At 35.6% G+C, this 22,661-nt stretch overlaps 1 protein-coding gene across 1 annotated transcript in view; it reads left to right on the top strand.

Annotated features, from left to right (window-relative positions):
* HIF1A (hypoxia inducible factor 1 subunit alpha) overlaps nt 1-22,661 on the top strand; it is a 46,732-nt gene that overhangs the window by 4,718 nt on the left and 19,353 nt on the right. The window contains exons 2-4 of the mRNA XM_068966345.1: nt 17,116-17,306; nt 17,758-17,903; nt 17,991-18,075. Of these exons, the coding sequence (XP_068822446.1) occupies nt 17,116-17,306; nt 17,758-17,903; nt 17,991-18,075 (422 nt within the window). The remainder of the gene's footprint in view (nt 1-17,115; nt 17,307-17,757; nt 17,904-17,990; nt 18,076-22,661) is intronic.

Genomic DNA, 22,661 nt, shown 5'->3' with positions numbered 1-22,661 from the left:
TTTCTAAATGTACAACTCAGTAGTGTTATGTATATTCACATTGTTGTATAACCAATCTCCGGAACTTTTTCACCTTGTAAAATTGAAACTCTATTAACTATCCCCAATTTCCCCCTCTTCCTACCTTTTGGGAACCATCATTCTGCTCTGTTTCTATGAGTTTGACTACTAAATTCCTCTTATAAGTAGAATCATACAATTTTTGTCATTTTGTGACTGGTTTATTTCACTGGGGCTTCCCTGGTGGGTCAGATGATAAAGAATCCACCTGCAATGTGGGAGACCTGGGTTGGAAAGATCCGCTGGAGAAGGAAATGGCTACCTACTCCAGTATTCTGGCCTGGAGAATTTCATGGACAGAGGAGCCTGGCAGGCTACAGTCCATGGGGGTCACAAAAAGTTGGACATGACTGAGAAATTTCCAGTTCACTTATTTCACTTAATATAATGTCCTTAAGATCACCCATGTTGTAGCATGTGTGAAAACTTTCTTCCTTTTTAAGGCTGAATAATGTATAACACATTTTGTTTATCCTTTCATCTTTCAGTGGACACTTTTAGATTATATCAACACAAATAGTCAATAAACAATCTATAATAGAAATAGGAAAGGGTTTTCTTTGAATCAAACTGAGGACTGTAGCCCAGAAGACAGCCTCCTAGATTACTCTGAGAAATTGCTCTGGAGAAGCATGGTTTCAGCACAGTTTATGTCTTGTCAGAACAATAGGGATACATTCATTCAAGGTTTCAAAAGAAAAAAAGAAAAAAAAAACAGATCAGCATGTACACAGCAAGTCAGTATGGCCTTGGCACCTGGGAAGGGAGTCTTATCATCCAAGAAATACCAGCTTTGGCATCCCAAAAGGAGGCATTTAATCTTTTTTCCGCCAAGTATATTTTTTAACTGAAGATATCACTTGTAGAACAAAAATACACATAACTTTTAAATCATTGGATGAAAGAAAACACCATTTACCATAGAAAACAAATGGTAGAGAGCAAGGAAAGATGAGAAAACAGCACAAGGCAAAATGACAGAACTGAAATCATACTTCTGGTCAGTGTGTCCCCCCGCCTTTTTTTTTTTTTAATAACTGAAGCATATGTACAGTGTATATTTGGTAAACCACTGTCTGTTCTAGTTAGCATAAAATTTAAGTTAACTCTTGTACAGCCAGAATGATTTCTTCATACCTCAGTATCAGTTGCTTCCACTTGTTGACCATTGTGAATAGTGACTCTATGAACATGGGTGTGCAAATATCTCTTGGAGATCTTGTGTTCAGTTATTTTGTATATATACCCAGAAGTAGATTGCTGGATCATATGATAACTCTTCTTTTAAATTGTTTAAGGAGCTGCCCATACTGTTTTCCATAGTGGCTGCACCATTTACGTTTCCACTTAACAGTGCACCGGGGTTCCTATTTTCTCCACATCATTCCCAACACTTGCTATTTTTTTGTTTGTTTGTTTTTATGATAGTAGCCATCATAATGGATATGTTGAAGTGGTTGTGTTTTTAAGCATTTGTTTGTGGATAATTAACCAACTTAAAACAACAGGGAACAGTTGCCACTAGAAGCTTTATCAGAAGTGAGGTTAAGCATCTATGAAATGAGAAGTTTTTCTAGTGACTCTGAAAGATTTGATGTTCCAGTACTTTCTCAGAGAAGTATTTAGTGTTTAAAATGGTCTCTACCTGTTATATTGTTGCTAAAGTCCCATTTCTTAGTAACTTTGTTTTGAAGTACTTAAAACAATAATTGAAGTGACTTACTTTTATATTAGAAAACTATTCTCAAGATGTTATGTTTTCTTTGCTCTGGTGATCTAACCTGTTATGAGTGTCTTCATTTAAAAATTTTACTTGGTTATAATATTAAACATAAAGATTATTCCCAAGTGTGATTTTCAAAATTTATTGTTTTGTAAATGGGACAGAATTTAGTAATGGAATATAACTCACTGTAGTTCTTGCAGTTCTACTGTAGTTCTACCTATTGGTTTGGAAGTTACAGTATTTAAAATGACTACTAGTTAATATTGAGTTTCCCCTTATTAGTGACATTTCCGTGTGCTTCTCCACTTTTTCTAATAGTTTGTGAGAATTTATTTTTCCAAATGAATCATACTGTGGTAAACATAAAGTTTAAAGGCAGAACTTTTAAATCTTTGAGTGTATTTCTGTTCTTATATATAGATCTTTTCTTGAGAATTCAGATGCTGAGCAAATTTCTTTAAAGTGATTCCTTCCTCTTTTTTTCAGTTGTGAAATTAAAACATTTCAATGAATAAGGTCACAAATAGACCTAACTTGAAACTTGTAATGTAAAAGAGATTACTGGTATACAGTGACCTCTTAATAAGTATTTGAATGAATGAATAAACAATGAGAATAACTGAGTGAACAAAGAAAGCACAGAATGATTTTAAGAGGATTTTTTGGAAGTCATCATTGCTCTTCCATGTTGCTCTTTTCATAGGAATTTTTGTGACGCTAGGGCATCTGCATCTGTTGTGCTACTTTAGAACCTTCTTGAATCTTGAGTTTTAATTTTTTTGTAACTTGGAGGAGAAGGGGACGACAGAGGATGAGATGGTTGGATGGCATCACCGACTCGATAGACGTGAGTTTGAGCAGGCTCCAGGAGTTTGGTGATGAACAGGGAAAGCCTGGCGTGCTGCAGTCCATGGGGTCACAAAGAGTTGGACATGATTGAGTGACTGAACTGAATTGATTAATACCAGATCAGAAAACACATTGTGTTAATAAATATAGCTATGTAACATGTACAAGCCTTGAAAATAACTCAATACCCTATCTTAAGGTATCTTTAAAACTAATTCTATATATACAGTGTGTGTGTATCTTAGTTCCTTAGTCATGACTGACTCTTTGCAACCTGATGGACTGTAGCCCACCAGGCTCCTCTGTCCTTGGGATTCTCCAGGCAGGAGTACTCGAGTAAGGTTGCCCTTTCCTTCTCCAGCGCATCTTCCCCACCCAGGCGTCAAACCCAGGTCTCCTGCATTGCTGATGGAGTCCTTACTGATGGAGCCACCAGGTACTCTCCTATGTATGCAGAACACCAAATAAAAAGTTTATATTACTAAGACGCATATGTGTATGGTTGTGGAAAATCAGGTAGGTAAATGTGGAAGATCTCTACTTTCGTTTCATCTTTAGCAAACATTTGGAGAAGGCAATGGCACCCCACTCCAGTACTCTTGCCTGGAAAATCCCATGGATGGAGGAGCCTGGTAGGCTGCAGTCCATGGGGTCACTAAGAGTCGGACTCGACTGAGCGACTTCACTTTCACTTTTCACTTTCACGCATTGGAGAAGGAAATGGCAACCCACTCCAGTGTTCTTGCCTGGAGAATCCCAGGGACGGGGAAGCCTGGTGGGCTGCCGTCTATGGGGTCGCACAGAGTCGACACAACTGAAGTGACTTAGCAGTAGCAAACATTTCTTACAATCTACTCTAAATGTCTAGTAAGTTTAGATCAGTTTATATTCTCTAGCAGTATTTGAGAGTGCCCTTTTCTTACACTTGATCATCATTATTTGTTTTTAAGATGAAACACTGTTTGTTAGTATATTAGGATTCTTTTTATTGCAAGTGATGAAACACAGCTCAAACTAGTTTCAGAGGCTGGATGGGGAGGCTGTTACTAGCCTACACAATTTGGCTTTGGTTTAAGGGACAGCTAGACCCAGTATGTCTTTAAAATGTAATCTCAGGCTTTCTCTTGAATTTTACTTGGTTTATATTTTGCTTGATTTGCATGTTGCCTCCTTCTGCCACCGACAGTCTATTAATATGGTATGAAATATGGCCACTAAGCATTCCCATGCTTGCCTCCATACAGTTTGTGATGATAAACGGAAAAAGAAGAAAAACTCACTCTGTCTTCTAGCATCTACATATCAGTCTCCTGGATGAATGCCAGTTTGCCCTGCTTGGACCATTATTTTTAACTATGTCAATGGAGTTCTCTGATTACATGAGTCAAATATCATTTTGTATATTATTTGATTGCCTTGATGTAGATTATTAATTATCTCTTTATAAAGGACTCTTGATCAGTGCTGGTATCCTAATGAATGGGCTGTAGGTTTTTGTTGTAAAGTGCCTGAATTCATATGGTATAGTCTTCTTTCAAGCCTGGTCAGTCTACATTTGTTCTTGCTATGTGCCTCTGGGGAAGCTTAAAATCTCTTCTCTGGACTAGGGTTTTCATTTCATTTCTTTAAGAGAAATGTCATAATGACTGACTACTGGCTAAGAGCTTTGGCTCTAGAGGCTGGCTGCTTGCTTTGCTCCTTCAGTTGTGTGATCTCGCACAAGTTGCGTTACCTGTCTAGGTCTCACTTTGTTCATATGTAAATTAGGATGAATAATTGCCTTATAGGATTGTTGTGAGGGCAAATAAGATATTAACCCATGTGGAGCACTCATAACAGTTCTGGGCATAAAGTAAGGGCTTAATAAACTGGAAACCATAATTGGTTTCATACTGTTATTATATTTATTAAGTTGTTTTCAGAAGAGTTCCAGTTCCTTGAAATCTCATGATATTATTTAGAATCCGTCACATTCTGACAAAGACTGATGTCCTTTTGAGCTAAACCATCAGTGAACTTATAATAGTGGTAAGAATAGTTAGTGCTGCTTTTCCTCTACATTGATATTTTTCTATGAACGTTTGGCCATTGAAAATTACATGGACATACTTTTTTTGTACAGACATTCCAAAATAATCTTTTTCTACAGTGGTAATAGTAAAGGAAGAAAAATACTCTGAAGTTTATTTGGTTGTTAGAGGATGGAAAATTAAGAAAGCCTCCTTTTCCATGCATTTTGGGGGTCAAAATTTCATTAAAGGTCTATTTAGTCTGTTTGCAGAGAAGAGTTGGAAATTGCCTACCTTTGCAGTAACATAGCTAAAATGTTTAAATGAGTTATGTTTCAAATCAGTAGAGCCTTCATTAGGGGTGGAGGAAGGGATATTTTCTTGGATAATAAGTTGATTTATTTCAATGGCTCAAAAATTTTTTTCAGCCCTAGACCACTACTCTTAACACCTAAGCACCATGGCTTGTAACAGATTATTGCACATTCATTTATTCAGCAGATATTTGTGCATCTTATTTGTTAAGCAGAGCAGTGAATTGTTGATGGCTCAGGCCATAGTTAAATATTCAGTTTTTGGTATTAATTGATTCATTTATTATGTGTTCCATCTTTTATTTTTTAGTACAGTGTGATTTTAGGTTTGAGATTCTTGCAAAATAATTGACTTTAGGATTTAAATATTATTAGTTTAATATAAACCATCACAGGAATATCCTCTATAATTGTGTTTACAAATTTGCCAATCTACTCTGAGAATTTTGTTTTTCAGTTGCTCAGTCATGTCTGACTTTTTGCGACCCTATAGATTGCAGCACGCCAGGCTTCCCTGTCCTTCACTATCTCGCTGAGTTTGCTCAAACTCATGTCCATAAGTCAGTGATGCCATCCAACCATCTCATCCTCTGTTGCCCCCTTCTCCTCTTGCCCTCAATCTTTCCCAGCATCAGGGTCTTTTCCAGTGAGTCAGCTCTTTGCATCAGGTGGCCAAAGTATTAAAGCTTCAGCTTCAGCATCAGTCCTTCCAATGATTATTCAGGATTGATTTCCTTTAGATTGGCTTGATCTCCTTGTAGTCCAAGGGACTCTCAAGGGTCTTCTCTAACACCACAGTTCAAAAGTATCAGTTCTTCAGGGTTCAGCTTTCTTTATGGTTCAAGTCTCACATCCATACATGACTACTGGAAAAAGCCATAGCTTCGACTAGACTGACCTTTGTTGGCAAAGTAATTTCTTTGCTTTTGAATACACTGTCTAGATTTGTCATAGCTTTTATTCCAAGGAACAACTGTCTTTTAATTTTGTGGCTGCAGTCATTGTCCACAGTGATTTTGGAGCTGAAGAATTTTCTTAAGAGACACAAAAAGCACATTTTTGCAGCTTTAAATGTTAGAAAGTTCTTTATTCCAATATTTCTCAATCCCAACTAATGTTTAGATCTCTTTTGGAGCAAAGTAATACTTGTAAACCTTTGAGATGTGCCTGCTGCTGCTGCTGCTAAGTCGCTTCAGTCGTGTCCGACTCTGTGCGACCCCATAGACAGAAGCCCACCAGGCTCCCCTGTCCCTGGGATTCGCCAGGCAAGAACACTGGAGTGGGTTGCCATTTCCTGCTCCAATGCATGTGACCTCAACATGATTATACCAGATTTAAAAATGTAACCCTGTTCCTTTTAGTGATTGTTTGGTACCAATTTGATCATAAACATATGCAACCTCAAACACAGGAGGTTTGTAGCAAGAATAGAGACCTTATAGAGATCGTCTAGATGATCCAGAACATGCTTTTTTTCCCCTTTTTTCTTACATCGCCACCAAAATAAGAATAAAAATTTGAAATTCTCAGAGTTTACCTTCAGCACTACTTTCACTCTATTGAGCAAAGCCTGCCATGTTAACTCCCGCTTATTACTCTCTGAAATTGCATAAATTGCATAATTGCATAAATTTGCCTTCTGTATGACATCCTTTTCAAATATCTGAAGGTACTTGTGTTTCTTCCTTCTATTCCTAAGTAAAAACATCCTTAAATTTTTTTGTATTTTAATTTAAAAATTCTTTGTTAACCTTCTGATTTGTGGAAAGGCATAGGCCATATTAAATACAGGGGCATTATTCCTAGGTGGAATCTGAGAGCTGTTGCTTAGTAAAAGTGTTATTTATCCTCTTTTTATAGACAAGCAGGATCAGAGGGTTAGTTGAAATTTTATTTTGTAACATTGGATAGGATGGGTTAGTGTAGGTGGAGAATCAAGCCATGGCTTCAGAAGAGCTTCTGTTTTGTCATTATTTTCAGAAACATCATCATGGTCAGGGTTTAGAACTAAATAGGAAAAATCTTCAGGATATGATTTCTGTGTATATACCTTTATTCTGTTACATGTGTTTTCCTCCTACTATATGAGAAAAAGAACTTGATTGTTATAACTTATGTATCTTGTTATATTTTAAGCAAATAATTAGAGGAACTTCTTTCTGGGACTTTCCTGGTGGTCCAGTGATTAAGACTTCACTTGCCAATGCAGGCCTTGCGGGTTCGATCCCTGGTTAGAGAGTAAAGATCCCACATGCCTCAGGGCTGAAAAACTAAAATATAAAATGGAAGCAATATTGTGACAAATTCAACAAAGTCTTTAAAAATGCTCTACGTCAAACACTTTTTTTAAAAAAATGACACACTTTTCTGAATATACACATGCGTAAAGTGTAATGTCACTGACCTTGATTACCAGTCTCAGTTCTGTTACTATCAGAAAGCATATGATAAGGGAAATGGAAAGGGATTGACAAGGTGAGAAGGGAGGTAATGCAAAGGGAGAAGAGTGGTAGAGTAGGTGATACGATTTTGGGAAGCCTTAAATCACAGCTCTTTCGGAGAGTGAGTCTCAATGCTTTGATGTTTGTGACATTCATAAAGAGTTTTAAGAACTGACTTATAAAAAATTATTTCAGAGAACTGAAAAAATATTGCACCATTGTCACATTTTTCATTTAGTCATCTTTACTCCGTGGTAAAGAATCCATCTGCCAGTGCAGGAGATGGAGGAGACAGGGGTTCCATATCTGGATCAGAAAGATCTCCTGGAGGAGGAAATGGCAATCCACCCCAGTATTCTTGCCTGAAAAATCCCACGGATAGAGGAGCCTGGCAGGCTACTGTCCATGGAGTCGCAAAGAGTTGGACACTACTTGAGCATGCATGCAAAGCCTAATTGTGCTCTGATCTTTTTGAGGAAAAGTTACTGGTTTTACTGTGCACACACTTTATTACTGACTTATTGAGTTGTACCTCTAGCTTCTTATTCCCAGCAGTTGTATCTTGTTCTCCCAGCAATTTTACTGCTCACTCAGTTCAGTGTTCTGCCTGACAAACATAGCTGTGGTATGTGTATGTATGTGCATACTCAGTCACTCAGTGATGTCCGACTCTTCGCTACCTCATGGACTATAGCCTGCCAGGCTCCTCTGTTCATGAAATTTTCTAGGCAAGAATAGTGGCGTAGGTTGCCATTTCCTACTCCAGGAGAATTTTCCTGACCCAGGTATCAAACCCAGGTCTCTTGCGTCTCCAGCATTGACAGTCGGATTCTTTACCACTGAGCCACCTAGATAGCTAGTGATATATATATGTAGTTATAGCTAAAAATAAGTTTTTCAGTTTTCAAATTTGCTGGCTAGCCCGTTAAATTTCTGCTATGCTGCTGCTGCCAAGTCACTTCAGTCGTGTCCGACTCTGTGCGACCCCATAGACGGCAGCCCACCAGGCTCCTCAGTCCATGAGATTTTCCAGGCAAGAGTACTGGAGTGGGTTGCCATTGCCTTCTCCAAAATTTCTGCTATAAGACCTGCTAATAGTTCTCAAAGTGCTATAGCTTAAGAATCACCTGGGTGTTTAATTAATAGAAGGATTCTCAGGTGTTCACCTCCAAAGATTCTGACTTGGTAAATTGAGGATGAGACTCAAAATATGTAAACTTTATAAGTACCCATAGATGAAACACAAACCTTGAACATCTAGGAATGCTCATCAGAATCACTGGGAAGATTGTATTTTTATTATTATTTTTTAATGGACTTCATCTATTTTTTCTTCCAGTTTTATTGAGATATAATTCACACACAGAACTGAATAAGTTTAAGGTGGGCAGCATAATAATTTGACTTATATACATCATGTAATGATTAACATAATAAGTTTAGCAAACATCCATCATTTTACATAGATACAAAATTTTTTAAAAAGTTTTTTCTTGTGATGAGAACAGCAATTTTCATATGTAACATATAGCAGTGCCAATTTATTAATCATGTTGTACACAGAAAATTGTAGTTTAAACCAACATGCCAAGCCTACGATTTGAATTTCCAGGGTTGGGATCTAGGCACAAATATCTGGGGAGAAAAATTCTGTTGGCAATTGTGATGCATACCACAGGTCAACCATTGATTAGTCTTAAGTCCATACTGTATTTTATAGTGACGTTTTAAATATGTGGCAGTGTTAATGTCTTACAGTCCAGATATGTTGTCTGTGTTTGTAAAGAATTTGGGCAGATTTTTTAAAGAGAAGGTATTTAGTAAACAATTTTGAGTGTTGAAAAACAATATTTTACTTCTATGGGCGTTTTTGAAGGACACAACAAAGTATTTTCCTCAAGCAGAGGGGCTCAAGGTATTCTCCAGACCAACATCTTTGCTATTACCTGATAATTTATTAGCATTACAGATCTTTAGACCGATCCAGTCTTTCACATTGGAAACTCTGATTGTGAGGGCAGCTAAAGTTTGAGAACCTCCATCTTAGAGTAATAGCTTCACATTTTTTGGTTTAATTTATCTAGTACTTTTTATATTGTACGGGATCAGAGATTTTTTTTTTTTTTTGAGAGGCTCAAGACTGATTCTAAACCAAGAGAGAGATGATTTTTAAATCATTAGTTAAGAAAAACAAAAGCATATTCTTTTTCAAAACAGAACTTCAACACATACACACACAATCATGTAAACAGATGTAAATCTATTAGCAAATTAAGAAATGTAATTAGTGCATAAATAGGATATTTACATATTAAAGCTATCTCAGATGTGATACAGATTTCATTTTCAGAATGTACCCTCTAATTTCAAACTGATTCAGTTTTTTCTTTTTATTTCACTGGAACATTAGAAAATAGTGTTAAAACTAAGCACGTTGTGAGATTATTTGAAGGTGAATAATCTTTCTCTAATTGTGGACATAAGTTGGACATATTAAGTTGGAAATGGCAACCTGCTCCAGTATTCTTACCTGGGAAATCCCATGCACAGAGGAGCCTGGTGGGTGACAGTCCATGGGGGGTCGCAAAAAGTTGGACATAACTTAGTGACTAAACAGCAACAACTAAGTAAGATAATGATCATCTAAACCAACAAAATTTTAAGCTGCTTTCAAAAATAATACAATTGTATGTATTCTCGATGTTTTTTGTTAGAAACAAACCATTTCACCTGTTTTTTGAAATTTCAAATTAATTACAAAGTTTAATTTTCAGAATCTGAAAATTGATTAGAATGAGAAACTGAAAATATTGAATTATATTGTTTACTCAGTTTTACTTTCCATTCCCTGGGAAAAGTATGATTGTACTTGCTTTATTCCAAGATGAAGAAAAAAAAATTAACTTGTTTTCAGTTAGTCTTTTTGGGAAACAACTTTAAAAGTTACATGACTACTTTCAGATTTTTCAGTGCAGGTGCATTGGTAGTGTTAAGTGTTAATTCAATGGGAATTTTTCTTAAAGTAATCTGATTCTCCCATCTTGAAACTGCTAATTTTTAATGTTTGTAAACTTTGCTACACTTTTTATCATTGTATTTTTCTGGTTTTATCTGTGCATTTGTAAGTTACAAATTTATTTATATGCATACATATGTGTTACAACAAATTTTGTTGTAAAGCCTGTTTTTTTTGCATACTGCTCTATTGTAACTTATCTGTGTGACCCCATAGACTGCAGCCCGCCAGGCTCATCTGTCCATGGAACTCTCCAGGCGAGAACACTGGAGTGGGTAGCCATTTCCTCCTCCAGGGAAAATAAGAATACTTTTAATAATAAATACAAAATACTTGTTTGAGGGTAACCCTCCCTTGGGGGAGGCAGGGAACGAGGTTAGAAATCAACTTAATGAAAACTTTCATGTATTATAATAATTACAAGACTCTCTTAGGAAAGATTATATAGAAAACAAAGTGAATCAGCTATCATGTTTCCAGATGGACTAGGAGGACATAAAATAAATGTGATAAAGGTGTTGATTTAATTGGTTAACAACATTAACTATACCTCATGCGTTTTCCTGACATAGATTGCAGTAATAAGGGAAGTAATCTTAAACTTCAAGCTTCTTTTTAGCAAGTTGGTATTCTAGTTTCTCAGCTCTCTGCCTGTGCTCTAAATCTCTCCTCTGTTGAGATCACTTACTCTTCCTTGGTGATGATATTGTTGCTATTCACTGTTAATACTGCTTAGTGAATTTTTTTTTTTTTTTAGCTTTTCCCCCCATTCTAAGTTATGTGTGGTATGCTTACTTATATTTGAAAGTGCATATCTGGATAATCACAGTAAATCCCAATAGTATGCCTTGTTCATAGTGCTGACATTGTTATGCTGTTTAATTATGATTGTAATCTATAGGATCATAGGAGTGCTGGTAAAGCACAAATTCAGTGCTGAAGTCAAATCAAATAGCAGATTTGGGCCAAGTACTAAAGCCACTTGTGCACGTTTCCTACTAAGAACACAAATGAATGAGGCAGTTTCCTTCCTGCAAGAAGGAACTGTAGAAGGGACTTTAGGGACTGTAGAAGGACATAATTATGGCAGAATAACCAGAGTGGTCAGATCTAGGGGAGACGAGCAGTTTTAAAGACAGCATGCAGAGACAAAATGATGATGGAATTGAATTTTGAAAGTTTCTCACATAAATTTACCAAGTGACATATTGAGAAGGATACCTCAGCAGAGAGAGTAGGGTAGTGAGCCAGAAATGAATAAGCTATTATGCTTTTGAGTAACTACACTTGTGGCTGAAGAAATGTGGGAAATGATGAGGATGAAGAGATGGGCAGGAAACTAGCTAAAGGAAGGTTTTACCTGAATAATTAGACTTTGTGAAGTGTACATTTGATGGGATTTTAAGGACATAATATCAGAGCTCTTATTTTGAAAGTATCATTGAGGTAATTTGAGGGCAACATTAAATGAATGTGACAGTGAAGATTTGTTCAGTCAATGATTCCTAAATTTCACTGTGTATAATACACATTTTGGGAGTTTAAAAAAAACCAGATTTGGGGAATCTACTTCACATCTACTGAATCAGATTTACAAAGATCGAACCCAGAAGTTTGAAATGTTGACTTTCCCAGGTAATTACAATGCACCTTGACTGGCATTTGTGAATATTGCATTAAGTAACTACTTTAGTAGACTAAGTTCCATGAGTTCTGTTCTGCTTATCACTATATTCCGAGTACCTACACAGTGCATAGTACTTGATAAATATTCAATAAATATGTATTGAATTAATAGTTCTTGAATGAAGTTTATTCTGAGGTTCAGGAAGGCCACTTCCCATCTAGTGTTTTGGTTCTCTAAAATATTATGATAATTAAATACATGTAATGAAAGCATTGTATGTATGTGAAAGCAGTACACAGTGCCTAGCACATAGTAAGTGCTCAATAAGTGTTTTGGGGGGGGGGGGCGGGAATACTCTACATCTTTTTTCTCCTGGTACTTTGTGTAAATAAGGTATTTTGGGAATTGACTTATGCCTGGCCAGATCTCCTGAAGTATGTATGCAGATTGGTTTCACTATGGGGAGCTGGATGTTATGCAAATAAAACACCAACGATAGTGAGCTAAGATATTCAAATTAAGTACAGAGATACTCCTTTGTACAAATTAAAAATAAAGTCTAGTGAGAGTATATGAGGTAGACTGGATTACTGATTCTCTCCCCTTAGTGGTTGGTAGTACCAATTAAAAGTTGCTTTGCTTTAAGAGGTAGTTGGTGGGGCAGAAAGAAGCCTTGCCTTTCAATTAGAAGTTTGGATTTACAAGCAGACTCCAGAAAAGAGTTCCTCTGAATAGTTGAGGATCAGATTCTAAATTCCAAAGCCAACCCGTGTACCTCCCCTTTATGTCTTTGGAGATGTGAAGGAAACCAATTTTGAACTTTATAATAATGGTCTGGACTTATAAGTACTTATCTTGGTAATTAAAATAAGTTTCTGAGAGGCAGCATAGTCTAGTGTTATTTAATACCATGGTTTCTAGAGTCAGACTGCTTATTTGAATACAGGCTTACCATTTATTAACTACGTAAACTTGGGTAAACTGTTCACGTTCCATTATCTGTAATACGGTGATGATATAATAATTTAAATAAGTTAATAGTTGAAAAATGTTTAGAATACCAATGTGTACATAGTATGTACCATGTATAGATGTTTAGACTCAAGGCTGCAGGCCAAAATGCCAACTAAAGAATGAAAATTTCCTTGGAATTTCCCCTGACCTGAGGAGACATCAAGAAGTACCAGGCAGTGAAAACAGTGAGATACACAAATTTTACCTAACAGCTTGGCAAAAATTAAAATGATAAAAAAGATCCATAATATTGATATATTACTGCAGAAAACGTGTGCAAATAAATACACACATTCGTGGGTTGGCAGAGACAAAAAATGGAAACGTTTTGGAAAGGATAAGTTAAATGCCACATCCTTCAGATCATGGAATTTCACTTAGAATGTCTGTCTTATATAAATACTTACACAAGAAGTGCAAAACTTCAAAGCAGCAAGTAATAGAGTTGATTTTTAAGAAATTTATACGTTAACTTTATTAGAAATGTCTGATCATCTGTTAACATTTTGAATGATTATGATTTAACTTCAGTTCTTAAAGTCATTTACAATTAGGAATGCCAACAGGCCTTTCTTGCACAATTAGTAGACAGTACAGATGAATTAACATATATGCAATTATTTTGTATTCTTACTAATCTGAAGAATAATAGGCATTCTCTGTAAAATGGCTACTGCTTATTCATGAACTCTGTACACAAGAAACTGAATAAGACAGCAGCTGTAAATGTATTTCCTATACAAAATCATATGAAGATATAACCGTTAGCTTTTTGTCTAGTACTGTATGTTAAATAATAATGAAATAATAAGTATGTGAAAGCTAGAGTATCACAAAGATTGAGCTATATTGCTAGTTTACTCAAACATTGATTCTAAAATGGTCATGGAAATGGGTAAGCAAACTATTCAAAAGACAGAATTTTTACTGTACTCTTGACTGATTTCTAGCATGACTATCAGATTATGAATGGCACCTTATACAGACATATTAATGACAGAACTTTATTTGATCTGTACTTAATAAGAACAACATAGATGGAATTGATAATTTAGAGAAAAATGGTGCCCTTATTTGCATGCTAAAAATCTGCCTGTTCTGGTCTACAATAGTTTTATTGTGCCATCTAAGAATAAGTAAGTAAATAGAACAGGATTCTCCTTTGTGGAACCTAGACTCCATGTTTCTACTGGAAATAATTCTTGGTCAATAATATAATTGTGTGTGGTATGACCAGATAAAAAGAGCCTTCCTGTGAGTAGACAAGAAATGGGGCAGTTCAGATGCTGAAACTTTATTAAGAGTTTTGGAAGTTTTAGCTTTAACCTGAGAAATGTTTTAAGAGCTCCTATAGTCACATGTGAAAAACACCAGATAAATTTCTTCATTAAATCTTTATTACAGGTCTCCTGATTGCTTTATGTCTAGATTGATTATGAATAGAAGATATACTGATTTTCATCACCTTCTTCATCTAATTTAGGTTTGTCAACTCTTGAGGTATCATATTACTTCTTTGATAAGGCTTACTGTTTTTTTTTCCCCAAAAAACTTGGCTAATGCTCAAATTCCTGTTCTCACAGTCTTCACTAGCTTATATGTTGTCTTTTAAATGTTTTTTCCAAACTGTCATTTGTAATGGATTTGTCTTATAAACTTAGTTGCCATATCTTGGACAATCATTATCTTCAAAGTTCTGAACAATACAAATATTTCTAAAGGTATGGAGATAATGCATCATGACGGTTAGCTTGATCAAATGCCCTTTAAAAGCATATAATACGTAATATAAGGATTTGTTTTTCACCAAGTATTTCAGTTGGGTAGTAATTTGTTGGTAGCTTAGATTTGGTTGAGTAATTAAATGAAAGAGGGCTTAGTAAATCTGATGGAAGTTTCTGGTAAAATTCTGATTACCTGGACTAATTATGGCATTTGAACCAATATCCATGTTTATCATAAGATCATTGATTATCAGTCTTTTTTTGTTGTTGTTGATTTTACTTGAACCAGATAGGAATCTGTTTCCCACTGCCATTGCTGCCTCTTACCTGCCAATCCAAAAGGGAAAAGAAGTGAGAGAAACAGTGTCTGAGATGTTAAACTTTTATTATTGTACATTTAAAACATTTACTTAAAGTCAATGAGAACAATGAATGCAAATTAAAAAATGAAGTTTTAGACTGAGGACATTGTCAGATTTTCATGTTAGCCTTAGCATGTAATATATTTTTGTGTTTTTTTAAAAAAATTCTACAGCATTGAGATAATCCTGATTCACAAATACCAAGTTATAAGTAGTAATATTTTTAAATAGCTCACCTTAAATCTCAAAATACTCAAGTTAAATTAATCTAGATGCTTGAATTGAACTTTTTCTATCAAAGTTCACTTACTAATAGTAGCAAATATTCACATTCCTTATGAAAGTATAAAAAGTCAGATGAGCACACAAAACTTGAGCAAGTACTAAAACTGTATCACCACCGTTGTCACAACGCAGCTGCTAGAATTTCACTTTTTATTATACAGCTTAACAGGAGCATACTCTGAGAACGAGGACCTTGCTTTTTTTGGGGAATGTTACTTCTGTGATTGAATCTTTGTAGCTTTGCAGATCGCTGGAGGGAGAAGAGATTTACGTGGAAGCAATTATGTACTTAGTTCGTAGAATATAAGGAAGATTAACTGAAATAATGCTGGCAAGATCCTTAACATACTGCTCAGTGCTTAGTAAATGGTAATGGTTATTTTCAACATTTAATAAATAATTGACTTAATTGGATTAGGTTGAGGGTCATAGGAGACCAGCTGACTATTTGAGGTAGAAGCCACATTCTGCATTCAGAAGATAAAGCCTTGTGGAAGAGCAGACATGTAAATAAGAAAACACCTGCATTCAAATCCTGTCTGCTACAGCATGGCTATTTTTAACCTAATGAACCCCAGATTCCTAGTATATAAAATAGGGATAATATTTAATCTATTTATAGATTGTTTTGAGAGAAGTAGTACAGGTAATATTTGACATGTAGTAGGTTTTAATAAACAATAGCTACTAAAGAAGCAGCTAAGGCCAGAACCAGGTTAGCCTTGTCTACCTTCAGCTGGTAGATAATGCTACATAGTGATACAAAGAAAGATGGTTCTGCTTAGATGACTTATGAAAATCTTTCTAACTGGTTTTATTCTTGGAAGAGTTGTCTAAAGATACATAATTATATTGACACCCTCAGTAATTTTCTTGGGTTTCCCAGGTGGCTCAGTGGTAAAGAATCCACCTGCCAATGCAGGAGACTCAAGTTTGATTCCTGGGTTGGAAAGACCCCATGGAGAAGGAAATGGCAACTCACTCCAATATTCTTGCCTGGAAGAATCCCATGGTTAGAGGAGCCTGCTGGGCTCCAGTCCATGGGGTCACAAAGAGTTGGACACGACTGAGCACACATGCACGCATCTTCACCAGTAATCCTTCTTAGCCTGTTCTCTTAAATTTTTAGTATCGTGCCACATTTTTTTTTTTTCCATACCCCTGCATTTATTTGGTACCTTTTGTGCCAGTAAAGATAAGGAACTGCTAAGGGAGTAAGCAACCTGAAAACAGTGGCTGATTATAGATGCTAATGTAAATTCCTATAGCTCATAGTCTGTATTGCTTGCATGGTAGGGGAGAGGGTAAGAAAGCCCAAAGTAAGACTACTTGTGAATGGCTGTGAAACTACAGCCTTAGATATACAGGCTACTTGTAAGGTTTTGGCCAAATCAAAAACATCCTCTCCAATTTGATGTGCCAGGGAGGAAATACTTGGTTTGGAGAGATAAAAAGCTTTATCTTGGACTTCTTGTGAGAGTTCCTTTTGTCTACAGTAATCCAAAAAATTGTATAGCTGTCTTGTAAAAATACATTTATGTAGTAGGATAAACCTCTATACAATTACATGGCATCTTCTAATCTTTTCATCGTAAACAGAAAAATGTAAAATGAATTTTATTCAAGCAAAGGCAAACTGACGTTTAAATTTCTGTCTTTTTTTCCTCTCCTCCTTTTTTGTTAAATAGGATAAGTTCTGAACGTCGAAAAGAGAAGTCTAGAGATGCAGCCAGATCTCGTCGAAGTAAAGAGTCTGAAGTTTTTTATGAGCTTGCTCATCAGTTGCCACTCCCCCATAATGTAAGCTCGCATCTTGATAAGGCTTCTGTTATGAGGCTCACCATCAGCTATTTGCGTGTGAGGAAACTTCTGGATGCTGGTGAGTTGTTTTACAAGGACATGATAGGTCTAAAATTTAGAAACCAAAAGTAATTGGAAATTACTTTTAGAAGGTGGTCATACTCTCACTTTTTTAACATGATATCCTTTTAGATATTGGCCTCCCTCTGCCTCTTTTATTCTTGCCATACTTATCTACCTACTTACATTTATCTTACTTTAGTGACATGGCCCTTCTCTTTTCAGTGGTTTGCCTTGCTTCATTACTTTAAATAATCATTAAAAGCAGCTGGCAAATCTAATTTTAGTCTCTGTTCTCTGGCTTTGACTGTTTTGTATTAAAAGAATGACAGAAGAAAAAATTTAAATATATGGAAAAAAATATGTGCTACATGTATTAAATAAAGTATCTGGGGAAAACTTTAAAAAAAATCTGAATATTACTATAAGTATAAAACTGTAACCGTTTTTTCTTCTTGTGCCTTTTTTAGGTGATTTGGATATTGAAGATGAAATGAAGGCACAGATGAACTGCTTTTATTTGAAGGCCTTGGATGGTTTTGTTATGGTTCTCACAGATGATGGTGACATGATTTACATTTCTGACAATGTGAACAAATACATGGGATTAACTCAGGTAAAATGCCCACATATTAAGAGCTGTTCTATATGTGCTTATGATTTTGTTATAGCTCTAATTTTTAAAATGTTTTTATTTTTACAGTTTGAACTAACTGGACACAGTGTGTTTGATTTTACTCATCCTTGTGACCATGAGGAAATGAGAGAAATGCTTACACACAGAAATGGTGAGAAGAAAAGTTTTTTGTTTGATTTATTTTGACAGGTGATTTTACTTACTTGGATACTATCACTAATCTTAAAATTTTGTACTAACCTAAGGCAAAACCTCATTTCATGCTTAATAAAATGTTACTCTGTTCTTTGTTATATCCATGTTATTCTATTTTTTAGGAGTTTCATAAAAATACCTACGTTTTGAAAAAAAGTCCATCTAATTCTGTAAATAATTATAGAGATATAAGACTTGATAAAATAAAGTGGAAAAATAAATAAAAATCAGGACCAAGTAAGTTAATTTAATATTAACATTAAGGCAAGGAAGTCAGTCATACAAATAATAGGATTTTACATAGTTTAATATTAAAGTTAAGGTGCCAGTTTGGGTTCAAGCTTCTGAATGCCCAAGAAAAAAAAAAGCTCACCAAATTTTAAAGCATAACTGCTTATTTGACCCCTTAGATTGTTCTTAATAATTGAAGACTGTATAGTTCAGTTACAGAGTATTATATTATGGATGCCCTTGCATTTTTTTTTGTTGTTGTTGAGTTGCTAAGTCCAACTCTTTGTGACCCCATGGATTGCAGCATGCCAGATTGTCTTTCACTATCTCCCTGAGTTTGCTCCAACTCATGTCCATTGAGTCAGTGATGCCATCCAACTATCTCGTTCTGTATCGTCCGCTTCTCCTCCTGCCTTCAATACTTTCCAGCATCACAGTCTTTTCCAATGAGTATGCTCTTCGCATTGGGTGGCCAAAGTATTGGAGCTTCAGCATTAGTCCTTCCAGTGAATATTCAGGGTTGATTTCCTTTAGGGTTGACTGGTTTGACCTCCTTGCTGTCCAAGAGACTCTCATGAATCTTCTCCAGCACTACAGTTCAAAAGCATCAATTCTTTGACACTCAGCTTTCTTTATGGTCCAACTCTCACATCTTTACATGACTACTGGAAAAACCATAGCTTTGACTATATGGACTTTGGTTGACAAAGTGATGTCTTTGCTTTTTAATATGCTGTCTAGGTTTGTCATAGCTTTCCTTCCAAGAAACAGGCATCTTCTAATTTCATGGCTGCAGTTATCGTCCACAGTGATTTTGCAGCCCAATAAGAGAAAGTTAGTCACTGTTTCTACCTTTTCCCCTTCTATTTGCCATGAAGTGATGGGACTGGATGCCATGATCTTAATTTTTAGAATGTTGAGTTTTTAAGCCAGCCTTTTCATTTTCCTCTTTCACCCTCATCAAGAGTCTCTTTAGTTCTTCCTCACTTTCTGCCATTAGAGTGGTATCATCTACATATCTGAGGTTGTTGATATTTCTCCCAGCAATCTTGATTCCAGTTTGTGATTCATCAAGCCTGGCATTTCACATGATGTACTCTGCATATAAGTTAAATAAATAGGGTGACAGTATACAGCCTTGAGATATTCCTTTCCCAATTTTGAACCAGTCAGTTCTTCCATGTAAGGTTCTAACTTGCTTCTTGACCTGCATACAGGTTTCTCAGGAGACAGGTAAGATGATGTGGTATTCCCATCTCTTTAAAAAAGACCTACTAGGACCTTTAACTTTTAGGAATGAATTGTTAAAAATAATCAAATGTTTCAAGATTTGGGAAAAAGGTACTTTGTGCATTGCAAATCTTAACAAATAAAGTCTTTTCATAAGTGTGCCTTGTTAAGCAGAGTATATGGATCATAATTTGATCTTTCTTTCATGACTCAAAGTTACCACACTGAAAATTTGTCTCTGTGCTCTGCAGTTGTTCTTTGCAGCTCTCCCATTTAAGCATGTTTGTCTGTTTCTACAGTAAACCTCATCGATTATTCTTTGTCAGTCATCTTTTATGGTTTCCGTTCTAACCACATCTCATTTCTACTAAAAGTTAACCTTTACTGGAGATTATCGGCGCTAGGACACTGTTTTCTGCATTTTATATGCTTTTACTCCTTTAAAAACTTTATGAAGTTACAATTTCTGTTCTACTGAGAAAACTGAGTTACAGAGTTACTGGGTAACTTGCCAAAGATTATTTGGTTAGCACAGTGAGGGTTAACTAAGGTAGACTGGTTCAAGTCTATACTCCTTAGTACTTTAGAGCTCTTTCCATATTCACCAACTCTCAATACATTCCTACTGCCATTTCTTACCTTGGAGCCCTCTTCTATTTTTTAATTTCATGTTGTGTGTTTACTGTGAACTTGGAAAAGCAAATGCATACTTCTTAGAATTTTGTGTAAAGGAGGAGTAAATATACTCTGAGCAAGGACCTAAGTGGACTGCTGATGAGTTTAATATATAACTTCTAGAGTTTATACTTTGACGTTTGTATTGGCAGCTCAGTGCTTCTCTTGGTCTAGACTATAAATGCATAGATATTTGGAAGTCTTATTTTGGTTTGGTTATGATGCTAATGCATTATTCTAAATCAGATCTAGTCTACTTATTAGAGCTTAGATGTATGTTTTTAACCAGATGCTTTTGTTAAAGCACATGTACTACTCTTATTGTAATAGATTTGTGATTTAAATTATGAACTTAAAAAAAAAATTCCTAATGGTGGTTAGTGAATTTCTGATATTTTGTTGGGAAACAAAAATGCAGATTTTCACTTTTAGCAAAGTAGGGCTGCTACAATACAGTACATTTTAAGGATACACTAAGAACCTATGGTATGTTTATACAGCATAGTCCTATTTCATTTAAATTCTAAACAGAATTTAGAGTTCATTAAATTATTATAAAGTATTTATTTTTATAGAACTGAAAACTTAGTTGTTTAAAGTTTTATTAAGAAAATGCTAGTAGTTTTCACTTACCTTAGTGTTAAATTTATCTTCATGTCCCAGTTCAAAGGCTTTAGGTTTCCATCGGGCAGTCTAATTCAAGTTTAGATTATGAAGGACTGAAAATACCTCAGAGGCTTTACATGTGGATGTCTGCTGCTACCACAAGGACCCCTTCCCCGCCCCCCATACACACACTCCTATACCATCACCCAAGGCCATTATGGTTCTTATTGCATCTTAACATTCACTTTCAATTGCTTCTAGGGAGGGCAAATTCAGTCCTATTTAAGTAAACCTGAATAACTTGTTATCAGCACCAAGACTGTCCCAACTTGCCTATGTTCCATAATTCCAAGTATGAACTAGAACTCTTCTTTCTCAAGAGTCCAGTATTTCTAGCTATGCAAGCCTAAATTTATTCTTTTTGACTTGACACTTTGAATATACTAGCCTTAAAATCTCCAGATCTTTTTTTATAAGTTCTCTTTTCCCTTATTTCCATTAATCTTCCAAGTTTTTATAGATTCTACCTCTTCATTTGTCTTTTGTCACCCTTTTTTTCACTTCTACTGCCTGCTGCTCAGCCCCTCGTTACCATCATTATATTCTAACATACATATTTTGCTGCTATATTAATGTTCCTTAGGTTGCTATTGTGCTTCCCAACTCAAAATTTTCTGGAAGCTGCATTTGTATACTAAAGACTGATCTAATTGTGGCACCCACGGCCCTCTCTAGTTATAGCCCTAACCATCCCTTCTAACTTTGTCTGATTACTCTTCTGTATGTACTTTATATTAGAGTCAAACTGAATTACGCACACTGTTCCCAAATGTGTGATGTTTTTTCTCACCTCTATGTTTTTCACTCCTCCTTTTGCCCAAATGTTGTTATTCATCTCTACTTACTGAAATTCTAACATCTCTTTTTCTGAGGAGTTTTTGATTTCCCCTTGACTTAAAGTTATCTCCTGATCTCTCTTTGTTCTTTTTCAAAGTGTTCTTATAAGTCTTGAGCATTTACTTTACATTGTGTTGTTGTCGTCACTGACCTCACTACATCTACTCAATTTTTAACTTCTTCAGGACAGGCATTGTGTCTTGTTCATCTGTATATTGCCTGAAATATCCAGTCCATATCCTGAATAATGAATACTTGAATGAAGTATTTGGCTTGAATCAGACTGACCAATAAAGAGAAGAAATGAAGTTGCTCTTTGTTAGTTGAGTGTAATCTCATTTTATTAGTTATTGAGGCTTAGAATGGGAGTAGACACACTTCAGGTTGTTTAATTCTAACTTTGCTTTGAAAAGTCATTCAATATGTTTTTTTTCCCCTAGTAACAAAGTAGAGATTTCCTCCTTGCTTTACAGGAAAATTTTAGAAAAATCAGATATATAAAGATGTTATTTGGTATTAAAAAGAAATTTTATATTTGAAAAGTTCTATAAATATACAGAATGTTATAAATTGAGCTAACACATTTGGAGGAGTTTGCTTAAGTTCTTTTTTGGCGGGGGCGGGGGAGGTGTGCTTTATACACTGATAACACAGTTAGGGAGCAAATTCATACTGTGTTTATATTTCTTTGTAATCTGACCAACTCTATTGGCTTGAATGTGAAATGATTAAGTGTTATTCTCATCTCACCATCTCAGGGAATCACTGCTATTGTGAACCCGTTACTTACTACAAGTGTGTTAAATCCTTTGGATATATTGGAGTGAGCAAAGCAGGTGTGAAGCCTTGTTCTCATATTGAGACTTTGCATTGAATAGCACCTAGGTACTGGGCACCGTGCTA

This window comes from Capricornis sumatraensis, chromosome 2 (assembly GCF_032405125.1).
Source record: "Capricornis sumatraensis isolate serow.1 chromosome 2, serow.2, whole genome shotgun sequence".
In the NCBI taxonomy this organism is placed as follows: domain Eukaryota; kingdom Metazoa; phylum Chordata; class Mammalia; order Artiodactyla; family Bovidae; genus Capricornis; species Capricornis sumatraensis.
This window is presented reverse-complemented; position numbering and strand designations above follow the sequence as displayed.